The sequence below is a fragment of the Callorhinus ursinus genome, unplaced genomic scaffold, assembly GCF_003265705.2.
Source record: "Callorhinus ursinus isolate GAN/ISIS: 27379988/994484 unplaced genomic scaffold, GSC_fseal_2.0 scaffold4, whole genome shotgun sequence".
NCBI classification, from domain to species: Eukaryota; Metazoa; Chordata; class Mammalia; order Carnivora; family Otariidae; genus Callorhinus; species Callorhinus ursinus.
The window spans coordinates 1,537,644-1,563,004 of NW_027397066.1; the positions used below are offsets into that span (position 1 = coordinate 1,537,644).

Genomic DNA, 25,361 nt, shown 5'->3' on the forward strand with positions numbered 1-25,361 from the left:
ATACCCGACCGATACAGTTAGGCATCACATGCAACATAGTATTTGCAAAATCTTTACCTTACAATTAACACGGCAGGTTTAATACCACGTATATGAACGAGTCTAAAATGTACAGCACAGGAAGACATATGATGACTCTTTTTTCTCCTGAAGTTGAAAAGCTTGGAATATATGTCCAGCAGCAACAGAAAACATTTTGTCTTTCAGCGTAAAGAATTGTGCAAGGCTGACATTCCAGCACATTAAGTTAGGGCACTCCTCCGCTCCAACGGGAGAGCCGAATGACAGCAGCTAGGGACACAGGCAGAAACCGCCAACGGTTCAATCGATAAGAGTAAGGCAGACGATAGGGGGAAAAATGCTTGAAAAAGTTTTCTTCTGAAATGCCCTGAACTTGTCGTATTTGGGTACCTCCTGCATTTTGGATGGTTCCCTTCCATCCCCAGAAGCGTGATTGCTGGGTTAAAGGGGATGGGAGTACAAGGTGCCCGAAAGGTATTCCCAGACTGCTTGCAGGAAAGGCTCCTCAGCACCTGTTCCCCCGCCGGCTAAGGCTCTGCGGGCAATATTGGATGTTCTTTTTCATTCTTCTATTTTCAAAAGCTTAATTCCTTTTTTGAATAAGTAGCGTGTGACAACCCAGGTTACCAACGCCAAGGTGTTGCAGTCTCCCCAGCACGACCCCCAGCCCCTCCCAGGGTAAAGTCCCTCCTGTTACTGGTAATTCCTGCCTGGCTTTGCATGCCCAAAGAGTCCCACAGAGGCGCCCTTACCGTTTTCTTTTCCTTTGGGGGTTACTTTATTTTTTTAAGATTTTATTTATTTATTTGACAGAGAGAGACAGCCAGAGAGGGAACACAAGCAGGGGGGGTGGGGGAGGGAGAAGCAGGCTTCCCGCGGAGCAGGGAGCCCGATGCAGAGCCCGACGTGGGGCTCCATCCCAGGACCCCGGGACCATGACCTGAGCTGAAGGTGGATGCTTAACGGCTGAGCCACCCAGGCGCCCCGAGATTTACTTTTTTAATGACTCGTTCGGAAACCTTTATAAGAGCTTGCGCGTCTTTTCTCTTATTGTGGTAAAACACACGTGAGGTAGAATTTACCATCTTAACCATGTTAAGCACACGCTTCAGCGGCAGTAAGTACCTTCACATTGCACAGCCATCCCCATTCTCCGTTCCCCAGAACCTTCTCCTCTTCCCCAACCATCACTGTCCCCATGAAACCCTAGCTGCCCCCCCCCCGCCCTCGCCCCTGGCCCCCAGCATCCTGCTTTCTGTCCTGGGAATCTGGCTCCTCCAGGGGCCTCCTATTTGTGAAATCACGTATTTGTCCTTTTGGAAGCGTTTGTTTTAATGCATCATTTCCATGTTTATTTCTGTGTTTGCCCCTAGCTCACCATCACTATCCAGGAGCACCCGAGGGACCACATCCTGGGGGGGGGACCCTCTGGGTCTGAGGCTCTGCCCACTGCTCTGGGGGGAGTGCCCTGACTGAGCTCTTCCCCCGCATGGAGGGACGCCTGGCCTAGCCCGTGGCCCCCTCCCAGCTGTTTCTTTTCTAGACTCTGAGCCTCCAGAAGCAGGCGTTCATTTTGGAGGTGCTGTCCGGGTGCCTCGAGTACCGGAAGTTGCTGGCCGTGGTGGTAGATGCCTTCTACGTGCGGGCCGGCTGGCTCTGCCCACGGGCCGACTACAACCTCTTCGAGGGTAGGTGTCCCTGCGGGCCAGGCCTGCGGCCCTTGTCTCTGGCATGAGGGCCGCAGACTCGCAGCCGCAATAATGACCGGGTGGAGTGGGAACGAAAGGACACTCCTCAGGCTCCTGTTGTTTCTGCGGCACTTGTGTTTTCCGAGGTCTCCCAACGGCCTGTTACCTCGCTGGGTCCTCGTGGGTGCCTGTGAGTGGGCGGACCAGGGTGCACCTGACGACACGGACACAGACTCCAGGCCCACTAAAGGCTGCAGGGCTCCTGTCCAGGGGGACGGGATGGGGACTGAGGGGTGCTGGGGGGCTGAGCTTGGTGGCCGGAGGCCAGGTCCGGAGCTGGCTCCTGGGCCCCGCCTGCGCCCCTGGGCACTTGGCTCAAGTCAGCAGCACGTCACTGGCCCACCTAGCAGTCGGTGTGACCAACAGTCCCGCGGACGACCCTCACCTGGCCCAGGGACATTCAAGTTACAGTCAGCTCGAGGCTATTTGGTCTCTCAGAATTAACAAACGAAAATCTGGAATGATTTACTTTTACCCAGGGGACTTCTGGAATTTCTGAGAACTCATCAAATGAGTTAGTGTGTGTGGAAGTGGGATGGAAGGCACCGCACACTCACCTGTGTGAGACATTTGTGCCATCATGTCATCCTGTCATTTTCACGGGGCGCCAGGTGGAGCTTCCGCCCGGACGGTGGTGGGGCCTGAGGCGCACCCCTCGGGCCCCTGGCCTCTGGCTGACTCCCCCAAGATCAAATGCTAGGGGGTATGGGGGATGACACCCCAGGGTCTGCCCCACATTCATCGGCCCTGTCTCCTTAGTGATCTGCTACCTGGCCACGTTCCAGCTGGAGGAACTCGGCTTTCAGCTCTTCTGTGACATTGTCCGGGCCCAGCCTGTGGACAAGATGCACAAGGTGAGCCCCCCCCCCCACCACCTGCCCTGCATCTCCCTTTTTTTTAAAGATTTTATTTCATTGAGAGAGAAAGAGAGGGAGAACAAGTGAGAGGGAGCACAAGCAGGGGAGCAGCAGCAGAGGGAGAGGGAGAAGCAGACTCCCCGCGGAGCAGGGAGCCCAATGCGGGACTTGATCGCAGGACCCCGGGATCATGACCTGAGCCGAAGGCAGACGCTGACACACAACTCTTGTGCTGCCTGGTCCGGCCCAGTAAACGACCTGTTCCCAAGGCCCACGGCTCAGGGTGCTCTTTTGGGGACCAGACGGAGGCATCATATTTCCTAGTCCACACGAAGCTCTCCTGGGAGACTGCCCCACGTGGCCTCCCCTTCTAGCCAGTTTTCCAGAGCCTGGCTAGAGTGGTCTGTAGTGGTCCCCTGACTAGACAAGACCCTCCAAGACAGAGTGTGGCTTCAGCTTGGTGGACACCCCTACACAGAGCAGCCCCCCAACAGGCCCAAAGTGTGGCCACCCCTCGGACAAGGGCTGGGGCCTGAGCTTCATCTCAGCAGTGCAGACGGCCACTCCTGTGGCCACCCCAAGCGACGGCCAGCCTGCTCTGCAGAAGCCTCCAGCTCCCCAAGGTGGCCTCCACTGAGAAGCTAAACTGTGCTGTTTTTCTAGAATCAGATCTGTTACACTTGAGGGTCCGGACTGGAAAGCAGCTGTTAGGAGCCCACAGTTGCTGGAAATTCCTGCTGTGGCAGGGTCTGGGCCGTCCCAGGGCACACATCCTCAATCCCTTGAGGGCCCACCACGGGTACTGCCCTGGGCAAGCAGAGGCAGGCTGCAGAAAACGGTGCAACTCCGTTCTTGGTATTCGGGAGCCCACGGGGTGGGGGGGAGGAGAGGCCACTGTCCGCCTGTCCCCACCAAGAACTCTCCAGAAGTGGGGTGTGGGCCTTGCGGGTCCTGGGCAGCTGGCTCAAGCACAGGGTCCCCACCAGCGGGGATGGGCCCTGCTTGGCTGGGGTGTGCTCCAGGACTGGGGTGGGCTGCCCTGAAAGCCCAGATACCGTGTGTAGAAGTCCACATGGTGAGGGGCAGCTCCCCAGAGCAGGTACCCCAGCCCAGCAGGTGAGCACGGTCAGGCTCCCCTCTCTGTTCTAGGGAGGGAGGGTCTGTCAGGAGGGGCCTCCTGCCCTGGGGTGGACAGAGGTCTCCTCTCATGGTGCATGGCCACACCTGCCTGCTGGACACTGGCTTTCTGTGTGAGGAGAGCTGGGGGTTTCACCAGGTTGGGGGGTCTGGGCCCGAGCCCCCACAGTGGTTCCTGCTTCTCCCTCAGTTCCTCGGGTTCTTCTTCAATCCCCTAAACCTGTGCTCGTGGATCAAGGATGAGTGGAGCCTCATCTATGAGACCGCCCACGTGAGAGAGAACTGGATCGACCCCCTGATGAGGTGGGCCAGGCTGGGGGCCTCCCTGCACCCCACTTCCCAAAGCCGCCGTCACTGCCTGTCCCCATGCCCCTGACAGGCTTGGGAAAACGGTGGTTTCACAGGTGCAGGCCAGGACCTGCTGGAGAAGGACCAGCACGGGGGGCAGGGTGAAGCTGCCCCCTGTGGCTTCCCTTCTGATAGGGCTTGGGGGGGTCCACCTTGTCTTCCTGGGGACAGAGAGACTGGGCACAAGCAGACCACGTTAGGTACCAGCTGTGTACAGGAGACCCAGAGGCCCAGGGAAGGCAGAAGCTCTTCTGTGGGAAGGAAATCGTGGCCCTGGGGTTGTGGAGTGTCCCCTGAGCTGCCCCTGCCCCAGAAGAGAGTCCTTAGTCCCAGCCAGGCTGGATTCACTGTCCGTCCACAGGGCTGCCGGCAGGGGCCTGGCCTACAGGGCCCCGGGAGCTACCTCCAGGTTCAGCCCGCTTCCAGCGTGCCCCACCCCCTTGCCCCACCACCCGCTATACAGCCCTACCGTTGTCCGCTATAGGACCAGCCCCATCCCAGACCTGCCTTGCCCCACCTGCCCCTCCTGAGATCCCACTCTCCGTTGGCCCTCGGACATGCCCTTCCTTCCTCCGGGGGCCGTGGCCCTCAAGCTGGGGCAGGAACTATCCAAACCGTGTAGTCTGCCCTCAGGGGAGCCCCACTGGCCAGGCTGCTGATGTGGGAGATTCCCTGCCCAAACCCCTGCCCCAGAGCAACCCCGCTCCCCCCCTGTAGCCCCTTCTACACCTGTCACAACAGCACAGCTCCAGGAACCTTACAGCAATTGCCAGCTTGCCCTGACCTCCTTCCCCTGGGCTGTCTGCTGGCCCAGATTAGCTCCATGTCCCCACGTCACTCCTCAGACTCGCTGGACTCTGCAGCGAGGATCTCTCTGTCCGCTCCTCCCAGCTCCCCACTCACTCACTCACCAGCATGGCTTGAGACCACAGTGCTGCTGGCCCTGCTTCCCCACCTGCTGAGTGACTCTGGGGTGTGGCTGGTACTGTCCCTGCATCAGAGACATTATCACCCCCACCCTGAGGTAAAGCCAGGTGTTTGGGCGATGGGGGGGGGTCCTTTGGATTCCAAGGACCGTGCCCTAGTTGACCTGCTTTGGAAGTGGCCCTAAGCAGCTTCTCCCACCTTTCCCTTCAAGGTGGCAGCCGGAGGTCCAGGAGCTGATCCACCAGCTGGAGGAAGTGATGGCCATTCAGCCCCCTCTTTCAAAGACCAAGGCCAAGGTCACAGAGCCCAAGGAGTTCAACCTGACTGTCCCCCGGCCCCGCGCCATTCCAGTTCCCGAGCCGGTCCCTGTCATGGCCAAGTCAAAACCAGTAAGTGCAGGCATTTGCCGTGGGCCCGGCTGTGAGCCAGTAGCAGCTGGGCTCTTCCCAGAGCCGAGTGTGCTCTGGACCGGACCAGGAGTGTTTAATGACCCCACCCAGCTGACCTGGAGCCTGCCTGGTGGATTCCTGTGCTCCACATACTGAGGTCTGGTCAGTGACATGAAATGAGGCTGGGGGACCATGGGGCTCAGACCCATCTGGACTCGCCACTTGGAGCCTACTTGGAGCCTGTTGCAGCGTACCTCTCCCTCTCTATTCGGTAGTGCCCAGTACACACATACATCACCATATACTCTTCTGTACTCTTCAGGTCATGGGCCGGTGATAATGTCTGTCTGTGTGACCCCAGTCATGTGGGCCTGTCCCTACCCCAGGGCCTTTGCACATCTCTCCCTCTGCCTCGACCCTCTTCCCCTCCCTCTTCTCCTTCTCCCTACCTTGCTGACTTCTCCTGCCAGTCAGGATGCATTGTATTGCAAATAACAGGAAAAAGCAGCTCGATCTGGTTTAGACCATAGAGAACTAGCTGCTTCTAGTTTGGTCAGAGTCCTTGCTGTGCTTCTGTGGGTCATCTTTATCTTTGGGCAAACTTCCGTCATCGTAGCAAACCATCCAGGGCATGAGAGGACATCTAGGGTCAAGAATTCCATGGCGCTATGATTAGACCAGCTCGGGTGGCAGGCCTCCCCTTGAGCTGATCACCGTGATCGGGGTGCAATGTTCCGACCGGTTGTGGTCCCTGCCCCAAGCACCTTGGTGGACTCAGCTGCCCAGAACCAATCTGGTTTCCTCACAGAATTGAGGATTGCATGGAGGGTAAGGGGGTGGTGCTCGGGGGCCCCAGGGTCCCAGCCCACTCCCACCACCCTTAGGTCTCATTGCAACCTGTCTGCCCAGAGAGGCTTTCCATAAACCCCTCACCTGTATCAGGTCCCTCGAGTTTTCAGATGCTCCTTAGACACACAGGGCAGAGGCCCAGGAATTAGGGTCTGGAGCTCAGGGCTTTCCAGGCTGTCCCTACCCCACCCCCCACGGACATGCCCCCTCCAGGCTGGCGAGGGTCTCCGTGACTGGACCCCACGGATACTCCTCGGGCCACCCTGGTCTCGGCAGTATTAATGCCGCGGCCCCTTCCCTTTCCTGGGCTCCGTGACACTGACTTTCCTGGCCTCACCTGCCCCTCCAGGCCTCCTCCCGCATCCCCTGGCCCCCCAGTCACCTGCCTGTTCGTCCAGTGTCTCCTGGGCCTGGGCGCTATGCTCGGCTACCTTCCTTCTTGCTGCTGGCCTGACGTCCTTCCTTTCCCTCCCCTGGATGACCACCAGCACCCAGGGATCCCAGTCAGAGCTCAGCAGCTTCCCTTCCAGCCCTGCCTCTCCTGGCGCGGGCAGCACCCTCCCGCACCCACATCCAGCTGGCCGCCAGCCTGGCACCTCCACACACCCCTCCAAACTGTAGCCGATGACAGCAGGCTCCTCTCCTGCCACCCCACCAGATCCCCAGGAGCACCTACCAGCCGCCCAAGGAGAGGCAGTTGCTAGAGATGACCAAGAGATTTAATCGCTGGAAGGCCGAGGTGAGGAGCCTTCCATGACGCCTGCCTTCCTAGAGCCCTCGCCGTGGTGGTGGGGGGGTGGGGGGTTCTATGCAAAGAAGCAGGGGAGGAGTGGGGAGCTGGTCCGTGCCCTTGTCCCTTCTGGGGCCCAAGGACGCCGGCTGGTGGCCAGTAGGGCCAGAGTCATGCACTGCTTGCAGGAGCTGCTGCTAAAGGCGAACATCGAGGAGATGCGGTGTGCGGTGCCCAGGTCCCGGGGGGAGCCCCTGATGCAGGTAACCCCCAGCGCTCCACACCCTGGGTCAGTCTTCATGGTGGCACGGACACATTGCTGCGATGCCCTGCCAGCAGCGACACAATGAGCCCCTCATTTAGTCTTTCCAGGCTCGGTTCACAGAGGGGCAGGCTCCCCGAGCCAGGCTGAGCTCAGCCTGAGCGTGCAGGTGCGGATGCACCTCCCAGACCACTGCGGGCACGCGTCTTCTGTGCTTTCTGGGGGTTCCTAGTTTCCCAGATTTCCGTGCTGAGCACCTAATGTTTCTACAAGAAAAACAAAAACCCCGGTATGTTTGTCAATAAGGGAAAAGTAAAGGGACAAGGACAAGGAAGGCCTGTTCTCGGTGGCAGCTCACTCCGGAGGAGCTGGGCTGGCCCTGCCCTTCCCCTGCGGGCCCCCCTGGCAGCAGCCGGAGGGGCAGAGGGGCTATGGTCCCCACAAGCAGCTGCGGGAGGGGGGGTGGCGGTGACGGCAGGTCCCCAGGAGGTGCACTTCGACCCACGGCTCTACACACTGCAGCCGTGGGGCCCGTCCCGGGGGTGTCCACAAAGCAGCAGGCCGAGAGCCAACCTGGGGGCAGCCAGGAAAGGTTGTGGAAGCCAGCCCCAGGGAGCAGCTAGGGGGATGGGCCCCAAGCCCGGAGGTTCAAGCTGCCCTGACTGGGAACCGCTGTCCCCGGGCCTGGCAGGCCCACTCTTTCCCGGCCCCCGGCTGGGAGGCCCGACACCCCAGAAAGACTGGGGAGGGCACTGGAGGATAGAGGTGCTGCCCTGGGGGGCGCACGTGCAGGGGGCAGGCTGGGAACACATGGGTGGGCAGCTGGAGTTAGGATAGAGAGGAGGGAGCTGGCCCTCCCAGGGGTGCAGGGCCCACCACCTCCCCAGGGTGTGTCTAAGGGCACCTGCTGGGCACAGGTGCCAGGCCCTGCCTCCTACAGGACTCCAAGAAGAAGCTGCAGCTTCAACTCATGCCCCGAATCCTTAAGACTCCAAAGCTGACCTTCTACAAGGTGAGGGGTGCACCTGACTGGTCTGGGTGGGCACAGGTGCCAGTCCCCTGTCCCTGGACACCCACCTCCTGGCCTGTTCTGCGCCCAGGGGCTCGGATGGCCAGAGCTGGAGGCAAGGGCAAGTGTGAAGGGCAGGGGGGCACCTGCTGCCCCGAGTGTCCCCTCACCCTCCACCCCACCGCCGCCGGCCCCTCCTCTCTCCTGCAGCCCAGTGAGGTCCTGGTCAAGCTGAACACTGCTGCCATCCTCCGAGAAGGGTCTTTATACCAGCGGCAGGTGGAGAAAGAGCTGCAGAGGTGGGGGCGGCAGCTCCTCACCCCTCTTCAGAGGAGGGGGTGCAGGGCATGGCTCTTGTGGGAATAGGGGGGGCCCGGTGGCTGTGGTGCTTTGGTGGGGTCCACAAGTAGGCCAGTGTTGGGGTCACAGCTGTATCCAAGGAAGATAATCCCGGCTCAGTGAGGGAAATGGACGGGACAGAGGGGGGCTTAGCAGAAAGCTAGCCCAGCCCAGACCTCTCTCAGGGGTCCCCTCCTTTTCAGACCCCTTCCTGATGCCCCCCTCCCCCCGCAGACCACCAGCGCGGCAGACCCTGTGCTTACCCATGAGCTGGGCTGTGGGTGGGAGTTTGGGTGGCTGCCCAGATAGATGAGAGGACAGACAAGTGGACAGGGGGATGGCCGATAGACAGACGGGTAGACAGGGGGAGGGCCGATGGACACTCCGGTGAATAGACAAACAAGTGGCTGGAGGCTGGATGCACGGGACAGGTGGCCAGTGGGTGGGTGGTGTGGCTGGGACTGGGTGAAGAGCGCCCCACGCCTGTGAGGGCCACTGACTCCGGGGGAACCTGTGGCGTCCCGGTGGCCAGCGCAGGCCCTGACCTGGGGGCATCCCAAGCCTTGCCTCTTGCCCCCCTTCCCCAGGGTGGATACGCTTGTGGACGGGGCCAGGGACTTCTCTGAGTTCCTCCAGTGGCAGAAGGAGATGCAGGCGAAGGACCGGGAGGAGGAACTGGCCACAAGCGCGTGCCGGAGGCTGCAGGGGAAGCTGAGCCGCGAGGAGGCCATCCTGGCCCGGCAGCACCTCGCGCAGGAGAACAAGCAGAAGGCCGACCAGAAGAAGGAGGAGGTGACACAGCCTTGCGGGAGCGGCTGGGGGCCCGGGGGCCAGCCGGTGGGCCTGTCTGACCCCCAGAAGCTGTGGGGCTGCCGAGGGCCATGGGCCTGGCCGCTGCCGGGGTGGCTGGGGGGCGGGGGGGGGGGGGGGCGGCAGGGGGGTTCTAGAGGGTCTCTGAGCGGACAGTCAGGCTGGCCCTTCTGGTCCAGACCCGCTCCTCGCCCCCACCAGCAGAGTCGGTTGGCCCACACGTCCACACATGAAGGAAGACCTGAAACTTCTGGAAAGCCCACACGTCGCACATTTGCTTCTGGTGTCCTGTCCCATAGAAGGGTCTGTGGGCATCCACGTTACCACTTCAGAGGCTGTAGACATATTGGTCTAGGCTCGTCCTCCTGCCAGGACAGGCAGCCTAGGTGGGGACCCTCAACCTGTGTTTCCCCGAAAGCCTGTTCCTTGCAGAGGGCCTCCGAGGGGCCTGGGCTCTGTGGCCCAACTGCAGCCCTGTCCATCCTCAGACATGTGTCCCTGAGGACCTGCGGTCTCCTGAACACCTTTCTGATAAACTTCTCTGTGTCTGTTTCTATTAGATGTCAGGGTTTGCTTTTCCTTCCTTTTTAGTTTCCTTTTTTACAAATAGGAAGTCAAAACAATGTGAACAATAGACCCAGAGGAGTGTCCCTTTTGGGGAGCCCATTTCCACCTACCCCCCTCAGCTCTTATTTCCATTAATTTCTGGACGATCTTTTCTGTCTTTGCTTCGAAGCGAATGTGTACACTTGCCTACACACACTTCTTACGTCCCTCTCTCCTTACACACGTTGTCTGTGTGGCATCCGCAATGAATAAGGCCCATGCAAGCTTCTGGCGTCGGGGGAGGGGGACTCTCAAGGGGACATCTTCCAGGGGACGTCGATGAGTCAGAAAGTAACGGAATGCAGGGCTTTTGCTGTGTTGCCCCGTCCACACTGTCCAGGGCATGCGGGCTCATCAGAGATGCTGGGTCACCTTCTGCAGGTGGTGTGCTAGGGGCCTGGCCCCAGGACCCCCGCCTGGGTGCACTGTACTGAATTCAGAGATTTGTGCTGAGCCTGTGGGCGTGACGCGGCATCTCGGCACCGTGCTGACGTGCCTGTCATTTGTTAGGTGCGGGGCTGAGTGTGTTTCATGTATTTAAGACCCATTTCTGTGACTTCTTCTGTGAACTCTCTCTTCATGGCTTTTGTCCATTTTTACACAGCTTTACTGAGACATGATTGACAAGTAAGACTCCCATATGTCTAAGGTGTGTGATGTGACGGGGCGCCTGGGTGGCTCGGTCGGTTGAGCGTCCGACTGTTGATTGCAGCTCAGGTCACTATTTCAGCGTTGTGAGATCGAGCTCCATGTCGGGCTCTACACTCAGCGTGGAGTCTGCTTCAGATTCTCTCTCCTTCCCCCTGACTCTCTCTCTCTCTCAAATAAATAAATAGAAACTTTATTAAAAAAAAAAACCTGGTAATTCTATTTTTAATTTTTTGAGGAAACATTAAAATACTGTTTTCCACAGTGGCTGCCCCAATTCACACCGCCACCCTCGGGCACCCCTTTTTTCCACATTCTCGCCCATATTTGTTGTCTTTTGACTGTTATGACAGCCATCCTAACAGGTGTAAGGTGATAGCTCATGGTCATTTTGATTTGCTTTTCTCCGATAATTAGTAATGATGAGCATCTTTACATATACCCCTTGGCCATTTTTTTACCGCCTTTGGGAAAATATTCACATTCTTTGCCCATTTTTTAGTCAGGGTATTTGGCTTTTTTTTTTGCTACTGAGTTGTAAGAGTACCTTGTGTATTTTGGACGTTAACCTCTTATGGATATACGGTTTGCAAATGCTTTCTCCCATTGCACAGGTGACCTTCTCATTTGATTGGTTATGCTTTATCCTGTGCTGAAACCTTTTAGTTTGAGATAGTCCCAATAGTTCATTTTTGTTCTTATTGCCTGTGCTTTTGATGTCAACTACCCCCCCCCCCCCCGCAAACACAGCTAAGGCCAATGTGAGGGAGATTGTCTCCTGTTTTCTTCTACGAGTTTGTGATTTCAGGTCTTATGTTGATTTTTGTGTGTGGTGTGAGGTAGGGGTCCAGTTTTCCCAGCACCACTTGTTGAAGACACGGTCCCCTCCCCACTGAGTGGTCTCCGTGCCAAAGATCCATCAGGTACTTTCCAATAAGCTCTTAGCCTTCATTTCTTTCATTTTTAAGAGTTCTTCACACATGGGGTGCCTGGGGGGCTCAGTCGGTTAAGTGACTGCCTTTGGCTCAGGTCATGATCCTGGGGTCTTGGGATCAAGCCCCACATCTTGCTCCCTGCTCAGCAGAGAGCCTGCTTCTCCTTCTCCATCTGCCTGCCACTCTGCCTACTTGTGCTCTCTCTGTCAAATAAATAAATAAAATCTTTAAAAAAAAAAAAGAGTTCTTCACACATTAGGGAAAGTAACTCTTTATGGTATATTGTAGACAATTTCTTCCAGTTGGTCACTCAGCTTTGCTTATGATGTGTTTTGTGGTGCAAACTTACCAAGCTTTCCTTTTATTGTGTCCACATTCTGAAGAGCGAAAAGAAAGGTTTTTCCTATACCCACGTTGGGGAGCAATTGACCCATGTGTTCTCTAGTATTTGTATTTCATTTTTACATCTGGATCTCGAATCCACTCAAAGATTATTCTTGTACATGGTCTGAGATCTGGATCCACTTTTGTGGCCAACCATTTGAGTCTTCCAATCCATGAATGCACTATGTCTCTCCATTTATTTAAATTTTTTATTTCTTTCATCTGTGTTGTATAGTTTTTAGTATTCAATCCTGTACACGTTCTGTTAGATTTGTGCCTAAGTATTTCTTTTATTTTTTTGAGTAATTGTTAAGTGGTGTTGAATTTTTAATTCTTGTGTCCATGTATTCGATGCTAGTATATTAAAATGTAATTGACTTTTGTGTGTTGATCTTATATCTTGTGACCTTGCTGAACTCCCTTATTATTTTTCTAGGACAAACAAGGAGTTTTGTCGTAGATTCCTTGGGATTTTCTATGTAGACAATCATGTCATCTGTAAAGAACAGTTTATTTCTTTATTTCTGAACTGCATTCCTATCATTTGCTCTTCTGGCCTATTGCACAGGCTAGAACTTTGAGGCCTGTGTTAGGTAAGAATGAGAGCATACGTTTGTGCCTAGTTCCTGATATCAGGGGAAATCAGTCTTTCACTGTTAAGTACTGATGTTGGATGTAAGTTTTTGTGGATGTACTCTCCATCAAGTTGATGAAGTTCCACAAGTTTTTATTATGAAAAGGTGTTGAATTTCATCAAATGCTTTTCTGCCTCAATGGATATGATCATGTGACTTTTCTTCTGTCGGCTGTGAATATAGTAGATTCATGACTATATGTGATGAATGTGATGAATTATTATCACATGACAGAGTTTCAAATACTGAACCAGCTTTGCATCTCTTCCCCACTTGGTTATGGTATATGATACTTTTTATATATGCTAATTGTATTTGCTACTATTTTGATTTTTTGCAAGTGTTTCTGCATATAGTTTCACGTGGGATGTTAATCTGTTGTTTTCTTCCTTGTACTGACTTTGTCTGGTCTCGGTATCAGAGTCATACCAGCTTTGTAAGATGAATTTGGAGGTATTCTCCCCTCTTTTATTTTCTGGGGGAGATTGTGTAGAATTGGTGTTAATTCTTTCAACATTTTGCAAAATTCTCTAGTGAAATCATCTAAGCCTGGAGATTTACTTTTTGAAAGCTTTCAAATTACAAACTTAATTTCCATTAAAGTTATAGGGCTATTCAAATGATCTGCTTCATAAATGGTGAGTTGTGGTTGTTTGTGTTTTTTTTAAGGAATTTGCCCATTCCACTAAGTTGTCAAGTTTATGCATGTAGAGTTGTTTATAATATCCTATTATCACCCTTTTTTTTCCCTTAGTGTCTGTAGGGTCTATAGTGATATAACCTCTTTCATTCTTTTTTTTTTTAAAGATTTTATTTATTTATTTGACAGAGAGAGACACAGCGAGAGAGGGAACACAAGCAGGGGAAGTGGGAGAGGGAGAAGCAGGCTTCCCGTGGAGCAGGGAGCCCGATGCCGGGCTCGATCCCAGGACCCCGGGATCATGGCCTGAGCTAAAGGCAGAAGCCTAACCGTCTGAGCCACCCAGGCGCCCCTATAGTGTATCTCTTAATATAGCTTTTTTAGTCATTGCTCTAAGTATTACATCGTGCATGCATAACTTATCACCACCTGCAAGTGTTGTCATTTTATTTATTTTTAAAAACTTTTTTTTTTAAGATTTTATTTGTCACAAAGACAGAGAGCACGAGCAGGGGGAGCAGCAGCAGAGGGAGAAGCAGGCTTCCCACTGAGCAGGGAGCCCAATGTGGGACTTGATCCCAAGACCCTGGGATCATGACCTGAGCCGAAGGCAGACGCTTTCCTGACTGAGCCACCCAGGCATCCCAAGTGCTGTCATTTTAACAGCTTGAGTCAGGTCTAGAAACCTTACCTCCCAAGTCCCATTTCCTTCCCGGTTTCATGACAGAATTATCTTAAATATTTTCTCTACACACATTTAGAGCCACACCAGACGGTGTTATAATTTTTGCTTCTACCATCAGACATAATTTAGAAGCCTCCAGAGGAGAAGGAAAGTCTGTTGTGTTTCCCACATTTTTGCTTCCCATGTTCTGTCTTCCTTTCTGACGTTCCAAGGTCCTTTCTCTTACCACTTTCTGTCCGAAGAACTTTCTTTAGCCATGATTTTAGGGCAGGTCTGCTGACAACAAATACTTAGTCTTCCTTCATCTAAGGTTGTCTTTGTTTTTCCTTCTTTCCTGATGAATATTTTTGCTGGGTATGGTATTGTGGGTTGACGATTCTTTTTTTTTTTTTTTAAGATTTTATTTATTTATTTATTTGACAGAGAGAGACAGCAAGAGAGGGTACACGAACAGGGGGACTGGGAGAGGGAGAAGCAGGCTTCCCACGGAGCAGGGAGCCCAATGCGGGCCTTGATCCCAGGACCCTGGGATCATGACCAGAACCGAAGGCAAATGCTTAACGACTGAGCCACCCAGGCGCCCCTGGGTTGATGATTCTTTTCTGTCAGCTCCTGAAAAATACTGTGCACCTTCCTCTGGCTTCTGTGGTTTCTGATGAGAAAGCCATTGTCATTCACATAGTTTCTCCCTTATAAGTAATGTGTCATTTTTCTCTGGCTGTTTTCCAAGATTTTTTTTTTTTTTTTGCCTTTAGTTTTCAGAAATTTAATTACAATATGTCTCAGCATGGGCGTCTTTGGGGTTCACTGAGCTTCTTGAATTTCTAGGCTTATGTCTTTTGCCAAATTTGGGACGTTTTAGCCATGACTTTCTGAAGTACTTTTTCCTCTTCATCCTGTTTCCTCTTTCCTGGGACTCTGATGACAGGAGTGATAGATGTTTTTGATTGTCCCACAGGTCCTTGAGGTTTTGCTCATTCAGTCTCTTTTCTCTGTTACGTTCACATTGGGTGATTTCTCTCCACTGTTCTACCTTCAAGTTCACGGATTCTTTACTCCTTCCCTCCGTCTGCGAGTGAAACTATCCGCTGAATTTTCTATTTCATCTATTATGGTTTTCAGTTCTAAAAGTTCCATTTGTTTTTTCTTTATGTCTTCTATTTCTTCGCTAAGGCTTTATTTCTTTGCTGAAACTATTTTTTTCATTTGTCTCAAACATGTTCATAATTGCCACTGAAGCATTTCTATAATGGCTTCTTTAAAAATCTTTGTCAAACCTAGCATCTTTTGTCATCTCAGCATTTTTTGTCTGCATTCAGCTTGACATCATCCTGGCTTTTGGTATGATGAGTGACTTTTTTACTGAAACCCAAACATTTGGATATTATGGGACTCTGGATCTTATTTAAACCCTTGTCTTAGCTGGCTCCCTCTCACACAGGTAGGGGAAGATGGGGAGCTGCCATATTATTTCCAGGTGGGCCTAGCAATCCAGGCCCCCCAGTTGGCCTTTGTTGACCCCTGTGTGGGGGTTTCCTCATTACTTCTTCGCAAGAGCTCTGGCTAGACCTGCACTCATATCTCCCTGCCTGGCAAAGGTGGGAGTACCTTATACCTGCTCCCCATGTGGCCTCCACTGTCGCATGGCAAGCATGTCAGGAGTGGTCTCCATACCACTTGGGTCCTCACTGTCCACTAGGCCTCTGATGACACTACTCTTGTTACTGCTGGGGGGGGGGGTGGAAGGTAGGTTGCCACATGGTATCCTCTGACGTTTCCTTCCCCGTCCTGGAATGTGCAGTTACATGCATTTATGTGACTAAAAGCTTTATATAAATATATTAGGCAGATTAGATGGCACTAAATATTCAAAGAGAAAGGGATTTCAATGTCTCTTGTATTATTCATGTTGGATGATGACTCTTACAGCATTAACTGTAACTTTTGCCTCAGCTGGTCAGAGGTTCCACGGCTGCGGCCTGGCCCATGGAAGCCCTTCCTGCTGCCCTGCCCTCTGCACCCCTCTGGAGGGGCTGCGGTGGTGGGTACCCCCGTCTTCATCCACCAGCATAGATGCTGGCAGGGCCTGAGGTAGCAGAGCTGGTCCAGGCAGAGATGGCCCTTACAGTCTTGTGTGTCTTTTTTTTTTTTTTTTAATATTTTACTGATTTATTTGAGACAGAGACAGAGCACAGGGGGAGCCGCAGAGGGAGAGGGAGAAGCAGGCTCCCCGCTAAGCAGGGAACCTGACATTGGGCTCGATCCCAGGACCCCGAGATCATGACCTGAGCCGAAGGCAGACGCTTAACCAGCCGAGTCCCCCAGGCGCCCCAAGTCCCGTGTGTCTTCCTCCCCAGCTTCAGCCTTGTCCTTGGTCGTGCACTGCCCACCCCCTTGTTACAGGCACGTTTATGGAGAGCCAGGAGATGCCACCCCTTCTCCTGCCTCCTGGCTGTCCCTGAGATGTGGCTTGGCTGGGGCCTGGGGACCCCGCAGGGCAGGCCTCCTCGCCCACGGTTCGTTCAGGGTTTGTCTGTACTCTACCCACGTGAGATAAGACCCCTCGCAGATTTTGGTAGCCCACCTCTTTTCACCTCATATTTCCACATGAGCATTTTTCCACTAATAACAAGTTTTCGAAAGTACTTTTAAAAATACGCTTTTTATTTCAAAACAGTTTTTTAAGAGTTACAGAAAAGTTGCAAAGATAGTGTAGAGCGTTCCCGTGCCCTCCCCCCAGCTGCCCTGCTGACATCTTCCGGCACCACACCAGGTCTCTAGGGCTGCCACAACAAAGCCCCATGGCCCAGAGGGCTCACATCACGGTTCCAGAGGCCCCAGGTCCAAGGTCAAGGAAGGTGGCAGTGGGGCTGTGCTCTCGGCTAAGCTCCTCTGAGAGGACCCTTCTTTGCCTCTTCCAGTTGCCGGTGACCCCAGGAACTCCGTTGTATGTGGCGGTCTCACCCCAGTCTCTGCCTGCACCCTCATACAGTCATGTGCCATGTGTCCACATCTCTCTGTGTCCTCTCCGCTTCCTAGGTACACTTGTCATGCGACTTAGGGCCCACCCTAAATCCAGGATGATTTCCTCTTGAGATCCTCAACTAATTGGACATGAGATCACATTCTGAGGTTCTAGGTAGATGTGAATTTGGGGGGAGACACTGGCCCACTGCACCATGGGATATTTGTCACAGCTAAGTAGCTAACATTGGTACGTGACTCTTCACTAAACTCCACACCTCCTTAGGATTTGAACTCGTTTTTTTTTTTTTTTCCCCACACAAATGCCCTTTTCCTGTCCCAGGACCCCACATTACATTTAAAGGTCATGTCTCAGACTCTTCTTGGCTGTCACAGTTTCTCAGACTTTCCTTGTTTTTGATGATCTCGACAGTTTGGAGGAGAGCTGGTCAGGTGTCCTGTAGAATGCCCCTGGGTGGGATGTGTCTGATGCTCTTCTCATGGTTAGACTGAGGTTGTGGGTTTTGGGAACAAGACTGCAGAAGCAAAGTGATCTTCTTATCACACTCTCTCAAGGGCATCTTATTTCAACAGACTCATCACTGTGATGTTAACCTTGGTCCCCTGGCCAAGGTCGTGCCTGTCAGGTCTCTCCACTGCCATTGTCTCCCCCCACCATTTGGACTTCTGCAGGAGGGGGTCTCTAAGCAAAGCCCACACTCAAGGAGTGGGCACCTACTGAGAATTCTTCTGCCCGGAGGCCTCCTCTCTTCTCGCTCACTTATTTATTCAATCACTTCTTTCAGTGGGGACTCACACATATTTGCTTTACACTTTGTGTTCTCACCCAATAGGACAGTATTGATTTTGCTGCAAGCTTTGGCTTTTGGGAGCTCTTTCAGGTTGGCCCCTGTGTCCCTCTGACTGCCCTCTGTCCTTTTGCTGTGTAAGCACTTCCTTACTTTATGGCATAAATCGAAAGGGATGGTCAAGAGCCATTTTTTATGCACACCAGCGAATTGTTTTACAGAAGGATTACTTCGTGCTGCTGTCTCTAAGCCTGAAGTCCAAGCTGCCTGCAGGCTGATTCCTGCTTACTGTGCGGCTTAAGATGAGCCCCCCATTGCACAGGCGGCCAGGGCTGGGAGTTCGCTAGCTCCGTGGCCACCCTGGGCCGGTGATGGAGGTATAAACCCCACGCTGTGCCTCATAGCGTCTTGAAGACTAAAAATAGTATTCTGAATTGTTCACCATAGCACCAAACTGGAAGTGATCTGAATGTCCATCCACAGTAGAATGGATGAAAGCTTTGTGATATAGTCCTCAAAACATACAGCCGCAAAAATAAGCCAGCTACAATCCCGGACATCTCCTTATGAGGCTAATGAATGCAGTGCAGAGCCAAAGAGGCGAGAAGCACCTGGACACACAGGAGGGTTCCAGTCACGTGCGTCCAAGTGACAAAACTGCCCATTCCGTCGTTTAAGACTCTTCACTAACGAGGCACCGTGAGAAAGAAGAGAGCAGGGTGACCAGCAGGACATGCCTGGGGGCTCATGTGACAGAAGGCTGAGGCTGCCTGGGGGGCTGGCATGTGCTGTGCTCCTCAGGGCTTCCAAGCAATGAGCTCCCTCCTCTCTCAGCTGGAGTCCCGGGGTGGGTGGGCTTCGGGGCAAACCCAGTGGCTCTGACTTGGTTTCCCCAGGACCACAGTGGAGGAAGGGAGGACATGAGGTGGAACCTCACCAGTAGGCCCTGACCTCCAGGGTACTCCCGGTAGCTGATGAGCTTAGATCCGGGTTCCAAGGTGACTCGGAGTCAGGGGCAGGTTCTGCTCCCCGGACCTCGTGCTGCTCTTGGGGCTGGGGCAGACGGCGGGGGCGGGGGGGTGGTACAGGCCTGCTCCAGGGGGCACCTCCAGCTCTGACCATGCTGGGTCGGCTGTCCGAGCAGATGGCTGAGCTGAAGCAGCAGTGTGCTGAGAGGCGCCTCCAGGAGGAAAGGTCCATGAAGGAGCTGGTGGAGCAGGTGACAGAGGTGCAGAAGAATGTTAAGCTGGCTCAGATGAAGCTCCTGAAGGGCCGAAGGCAGATAGGTATAGCGGGGGGCCAGGTACCATGAGGCCGCACCCAGCTCTGCCAACCCCCCCACCCCAGCTCAGGTCCCAGGCCGCCTTCCGGCCCCAAGTGAGCCACTGTGGTTGGCGAGGGCCCAGCTGCCCTCAGGGGAAGGCTGGGGCTGGGCCAACCGCCCTCCGAGCCCCTCAGCACCCTGTTCGGCCCCCAAGTTCAGGAGGTGATAGAGGAGAGCCGGGAGCTGCTGCAGCGCACCATACAGGCAGCCAAGGAGGAGCAGAAGGAGCGCTGCGAGCTCGTCTCCCAACTTCGAGCCCTGGAGACCCAGCCGGTGCGCAAGGGCAAGCTCGTGGACCTGACCCAGGTAAGGACACGGCCTGTCCTGGGGAGCCTGGCACTGCCATGGGAGGGCACGTCCACAATTCCCACCGAGACCAAAGGAGGTCTGGTCCCAAGCCAAGGTCCACCCGGCATGAGTGGCACCCCCAGCTGTGGATGCTGCACCTGCCATGTGCCAGGCCTAGGGCTGGCCCAAGAGTCCACAGTCCTGTCAGGGAGACCTCTGTGACCTCCAGGGGCCAGAGCCCAGGGGGCCTGGGAGGGGGCAAGGTAGGCTTCACAAGTTAGGCTTCAACAGGGTGAAGGAGGTCGCAGGGCTCCCCAGGCCCAGGCGGGCAGGGCAGTGTAAGGACAGCGCAGGTGCACAAAGGCTGGATGTGCAGGGGCTGAGAGGAGAGCACTGGTATCTGGAAGCCTGTGTGCGAAGAACCAGGAGAAGCCAGGCTGGCATCTGGTGAGGCGGGAGCTGGCCTGGAAGGGCCACGGCAGCTGGGTCTGGGAACCAGGCCTGATCCCAGGGGATGTGGGAAGTCCAGAGGGCACTCAGCCCAGGCCCCCAGGGCCTGGCTTGGGGAGACAGCAGTGAGCTCCGTTTGGGCCCAACCCCAGTAGAGGGGTCTACAGGGCACCCAGCTGCGATGTGCAGTCACCAGAGGGGGGTCCAGGCTGGAGAGGCTGAATGGCAGACATGTTACACAGGGCTACTGAGCAGAGGGAAGGAGGTCTCCTGGGCACAGGGGCCAAACCGAGGGAACTTGGGGGAGGGTCACCAATGCTGGGGCAGAAGACACGTCAGGGCACAGGAGACGGCCCTGCAGGCTGGGCACGGGCCTGACGCCCAGCTTCGGCTCTCCCCATCACCCTGCAGATCCCTGGGTATGGCCTGGAAGGGGAGATGTCTGTGGTGGAGCTTCGTGAGCGGCTGGCCCTGCTCAAGGAGACCCAGCGGCGCGAAGAGGAAGAGAAGCGAGACCAGATCATCCAGGGAAAGCGCGCCAGAAGCCAGGAACTGCAGAACACGGTGGAGCAGATCTCACTGTGCCGCGCGGCCATGGGGAGGTCTGCGGCCTTGAGGTCGGTACTGGTGGTCCCAGGGGCAGGCGCCTCTGGCAGGGGGCACGCTGTGAGCCTCCTCCCGGGCGGGTTCTCCCTGCAACAACACACCACTCTCCTGCAATTTCCTTGCAATAGCTTCTCCCACCCCAACTATTTTATTAGATCATTTTCAGACGTGAAAAAATCGTGCAGTGAGGGCTTGGATGCAAAATGTTCGCATGTAGGTCACAAGTACGACCTTTGCCATGTGTTCCATCTAGCTAGCCACTTATCTGTCCCTAAAGAACCATCTGGAAGTAGTTGCAGACTTCAGACACTCTTCGCTCCTGAACACTTTGGTGTGCATCTTCTGAAAAAAAGACATGCTCCTGCATAACCACAGCACAATTACACAACTAGATATTTCAGCAAAAATTCCCATCATCTAAATATCCTCTCCGTATTCATGTTTCTCTAGGGTCCCAAGACCGTTTGCTGTAAGTTTTAAAAGACTGTTTGCCGTAATTTTTTTTTTCTTTCTTTTTAAACCAGAACCTGGCTGAGATTCACACATAGCATTTGATTGTCAGGCATCTTGACTTGACTTCTCTCTTTTAATGGAGAGCACGTACACATGGACCCCTTTTGTTTTGGGAACACTGTCGTGGCTTTTCCAGCCCCATGCGTCTGTCCCATCGCAGCATGGTCAAGCACGGGTTGGTGTCACCCCCCTGGGTCAGGTGGCACCCAGCCCTGTCATAGCATAGCCTGGTTCAGGGTCTGGCACCCAGGGCTCCAGAGAAAGTGTGTAACTGGGGTGGGGTGGACAGAAGGAAGGACTGTCACAAAACCCATCACTATTGATCCTGAGCGAATGCTGCTTGGGTTACAATTTGAGGAGGCCCCGTGACAACTGTGGGGGCTGTCCAGGCAAGGCTGGCTGGCCACCCAGCAGGTCCCCAAGGTGGCAGGCACCTGGGAGACTTCACCACTTCCAGACTCAGCCTGATAGACCCCAGTGCAGTCTGGTTGGTGCTGGGGAGCCTCCAAGGATCCGAACATGCTAACAAGGCTCCTGGAGCCCTCTGCGTACAGCCGGACCTCATGGCATTAATTCACCAGGACCATTTTTGTGGGCAGTCTGCCTGGCGGTGCCGTGATGTGCACTTAGCCCAAAGCCATCAGGGAACAGTCTGTAGAGTGAGACCTCATTCTGGAAGGAAAAATGGTCTAGTATGATAGAGATTTGCAAAGCTGTTTTAGCAGCCGTTGCCTCTAGGCAAGAGTGGCAAGGAGAGCACAAGGTAAAAGAGGGTTTTCGCTTTTTTGCTCCAAATGCCTCCGTAGCTAATAGACATGGGGTACGTTTTTATAACGTTAAGTGCAAAGAGCAAAAAGATAGGGGCGCCGGGGCAACGGCACCCCCGTGGTCCTTGGAGAGCCTCTCCCCCTGCACCTGAAACACTTCCGGTAACCTGCGGCTAGGGCCCCTCTTAAGGCCGCCCCGTCGCCCGCTCAGGTGGGAGGAGAAGAAAGCGCGGTCTGCGGCCCCGGGGACGCCCTCCCGGGACGAGCGCGTGCTGGAGCTGCGGCGCAAGATCGAGGAGAAGGTGGCGGAGCGCCGCCGCACGCAGGCAGCCCTGAAGCCGGTTTCGGCGCCGGGACCCGCGCGCCCTAAGCCATGGGTGAGCTGCGGGAGCTGGCGGGGAGGCTGGGGGCCCGGTGGCCTCGGGGGGGCGGGGGGAGGGGAGAGGTCGTGGATGGGGGCGCAGGGTCGCTGGGCCCGCGCCGACCTCGCCGAGGGCCCGTCCGCAGGCGCACTTGGAGGAGCAGCACTGGCGGGAGCTGCAGCGGAGCCGGGAGCGCCGGCTGCGGGCGCTGCTGCTGAGCAGCTCGGCCGGCGGGCACGGGCGCCGCCTGGAGGCCGCCTGAGCCGGGCCGGGCACGCCCCCAGGCCCCGCGCATCCCGCCCGGGTGAGGCGTGCGGCCGGCGGTGCGCGCCTCCGCCTCCTCGGCCCCTTCGCCCGGTTCCACGCGCTCAGCCGCCGCAGAGCATCCCCCCCCCCCCCCCGCCCAGAACAGGGTTGTGGTATAAAATGTAAGACGCCCAGTTATTGCCTGGGACAAACACGCTAAAAAAAGTATCCGCTTTTTATCGGCAATTCAAACTTATCTGGGTGTCCTGTATTTTATATGCTAAATCTGGCCACCCTTGCCTAGATCCTAGCCCTTCCCTAGGGCCCAGGGCAAAGCATTAGCCACGCCCCTCCTCAAAGCTCCCAGAGCCACCTCTGCACGTGAAAACTTGGAATCCCCCCTCTCTGCCCGGAGCCTGATGGCTTAACCTGTGTGGTTGTGCGCGTGAGTTTGGTTGCAGGGGCCAGGATGCTTGAGCCACTGGGAAATGGCCTATCTCCTGACTTATCTCCAGCAAACCTCACTGTGGCCATAGCGGGGGAGGGGGCCCATGGGGATGCAGGAACTGTCCCCTACCCCCAGTCGGCTGATGAGGCCAGGAGTCCTCAAAGAGGTAAAGTAACCAGCCCCAAAAGCCTTCACCCAAAGCTAAGTCTGCATGATTTTAGAGCACCACCCAGCCTTCTCCAGCAACACCAAAGGAACATGACTGGGGACAGTGGGCATGAGCCCAGACAAGAACACATTCATTTTCTTGGTTCCTCTGGATCCAGCGCCAGGCTGGAGAGGGCATGACCTTGAGGACAGGCTGACCGAGAGAAAGCGTGCTGTGGAATTGCAGAATCATGAATGATGCACAAGGTGTGCAGCTCCAGGAAGGACAAGGTCTGGGCAAGGCCGTTGGGGGAACGGGGGCTGGAAACAGCCAAGTAGATAGATGTCCAGGAGAGAGATGCCCCCAAACCTGACATCCTCCTTGGGTCTGCGGGGCAGACGACACCTCAGGGAGGGAGGCTGGACCCCAGGGCACACTCCAACCAGGAATATGGGCATTTTGAAGTGAGACAACAGACTGAACACAAGCATTCTCCCCCAATATTTTGAACAGTGTCAGAAACGCAGGACTTACCCAGGTTGATAGAAAGAAATTTCCTACCTCCCTGTCAAAAAAGCTGGGGGCAGATTAAATTTCATTTAAAGAAACAAATGTGACATTTCTTATATCCTGTGTTACATGTGATTCAAACCCCCATTTCATTTGATATCAAGGAAATACATTGATGGATCAGGACATGCCTGATACAGGAGTTTGGTCTTCAAGCTGGTAGCAGTTCCAGCCTCAGGACATGGAGGAAGAAGGGTCATCTCTCCCTGGTGGCTCTCTCAGGAGGGTTGTCTGTCCTCAAGGCCTTGTGTGAACTTCTGCTCCAGTCTCACTGGCCTGAATTGAACAAGCTCTGCGGAGCCAGTTCCTGCAGTGGGGGAAGGTCTTTATCGGTGCCCAAAACAAGCACTGTGGCAGGAGGAGGGGAGAATAACCCTTCACCTCTCCAACTGGCTTCTCGAGCAGAGGCGGGGAGGTGCTATTGGCAATGATGCTGGTTGGCAGGGCACACCAACGTCCCTAACTGCCCTTTTGGACTGGGCAGCTGCTCAGAGTACCTGGAGCTTCTGCTCCACACCAACCTGAGGGGGAATAGGTCTTGGGCCATCCCCTGAGGTTGTGGCCTGAGGGCAGGCCTTATGTTCTAGATTGAGGGCAAAATGTCTCTAGTATCCAGGTCTCCTGCCTCGTGACCTCCCACTAAGAGGCAGTCTACTTCCTTCGGTCCTTGAATCTGGGCTGACTTGTGTTGGCCAATAGGGTGCAGCAAAAGTGGCTGGGCCTCATGTGGCCTTGGAGCTCCCTCTTGTTCTCTTGGAACCCTGCCCAGCCCCAGCGTGAGCATGTCCAGGGTGGCCTGCTGGGATGAGACACCATATGAGGCCAGCCAGTTGTCCCAGCAGAAGCCATCCTCACCCATATGACAAACCAGCAGAACCCAACAGGTGAGGCCAGCCGGAACCTGAACCCTCTCCCTGCCCCCACTAACTTGTAGAGTCATTAACAGTAAATGCCTGTTTGTTCAAAGCACTGAGCTTTGAGGTTTGTTCAGAAGCAGCAGCTAACTGGCCTTCATTTACCAGGGCTCCCCCTACATACAAGAGCCTTTAAAAAAAAAAAATGTTTTTTTTTTTAATTTATTTTGGGAGGGGGGAGCATCCGGAGCTGGACGTGGGGCTTGATCCCACAACCCTGAGATCATGACCTAAGCTAAAACCGGGAGTCGAACACTTAACAGACTGAGCCACCCAGGCAACCCCCTTCATGAGCCCTTTGAGAGAGAGTCAAACTGCCCCTGGAAAGAGGGCCAGCCAAGAGAAGCCAGGTCCAGCTGATGCTGAGAAAGCGCTCTCTGGACCACCCAGGGAACTGACATTCTGCTTCAGTGTATTTTCTGGGTTAAGTGCAGCCAGAAGACCCTCATTAACAGTACCTGAGACTCACTTGGGTAGAGGTTCTTTGCAAATAGTAAAAAGCAGATTCTCCGACCTCATCCACAGAGATTCAGGTTCTGGGGTGATGCCCAGGAATCTACATTAGCTATATGGCACTTGGAAGCACCAAAGTTCCAGTCTTTTCTCTGAGCTGGAAACATTCAGGGCCAGAGGCATTAGCTGTGAGGGAGCAAGGGATGTTCACACCCCAAGTTCAATGTCAAATGAAGTTCGTAAAGAACCTGAAGGTCACGACCCTGAGATCATGACCTGAGCTGAAATCAAGGGTAGGACACTCAACTGACTGAGCCACCCAGGCGCCCCTCAACATTACATCTTTAATGTGATGTATTAAAGTTACAAATAGAGAGGCACCTGGGTTGCTCAGCCTGTTAAGCATCTGCCTTCAGCTCAGGTCATGGTCCTGGGGTCCTGGGATGGAGCCCAGCATGGGGCTCCCTGCTCAGTGGGGAGCCTGCTTCTCCCTCTGCCCCTCCCCCTGCTCATGCTTGCCCACACGCGCGCTCTCCCTCT

The 25,361-nt window shown here is 54.6% G+C and overlaps 1 protein-coding gene across 10 annotated transcripts in view; it reads left to right on the plus strand.

The window, feature by feature from the left end:
- CFAP99 (cilia and flagella associated protein 99) overlaps window positions 1–23,795 on the plus strand; it is a 41,413-nt gene extending 17,618 nt beyond the window's left edge. For 4 of the 10 annotated variants that reach the window (XM_073891320.1, XM_073891319.1, XM_073891318.1 and 1 more), the window contains 12 exons: window positions 1,565–1,709; window positions 2,529–2,623; window positions 3,954–4,066; window positions 5,250–5,427; window positions 6,935–7,015; window positions 7,195–7,269; window positions 8,209–8,280; window positions 8,488–8,576; window positions 9,204–9,408; window positions 18,877–19,018; window positions 19,211–19,362; window positions 20,206–21,164. In XM_073891320.1, coding sequence (XP_073747421.1) covers window positions 1,565–1,709; window positions 2,529–2,623; window positions 3,954–4,066; window positions 5,250–5,427; window positions 6,935–7,015; window positions 7,195–7,269; window positions 8,209–8,280; window positions 8,488–8,576; window positions 9,204–9,408; window positions 18,877–19,018; window positions 19,211–19,362; window positions 20,206–20,769 — 1,911 coding nt within the window. In that variant the 3' untranslated portion in view covers window positions 20,770–21,164. The other 6 variants (XR_012377822.1, XM_073891322.1, XM_025887475.2 and 3 more) reach the window with 6 other exon arrangements.
- The last annotated feature ends 1,566 nt before the right edge of the window (window positions 23,796–25,361 follow it).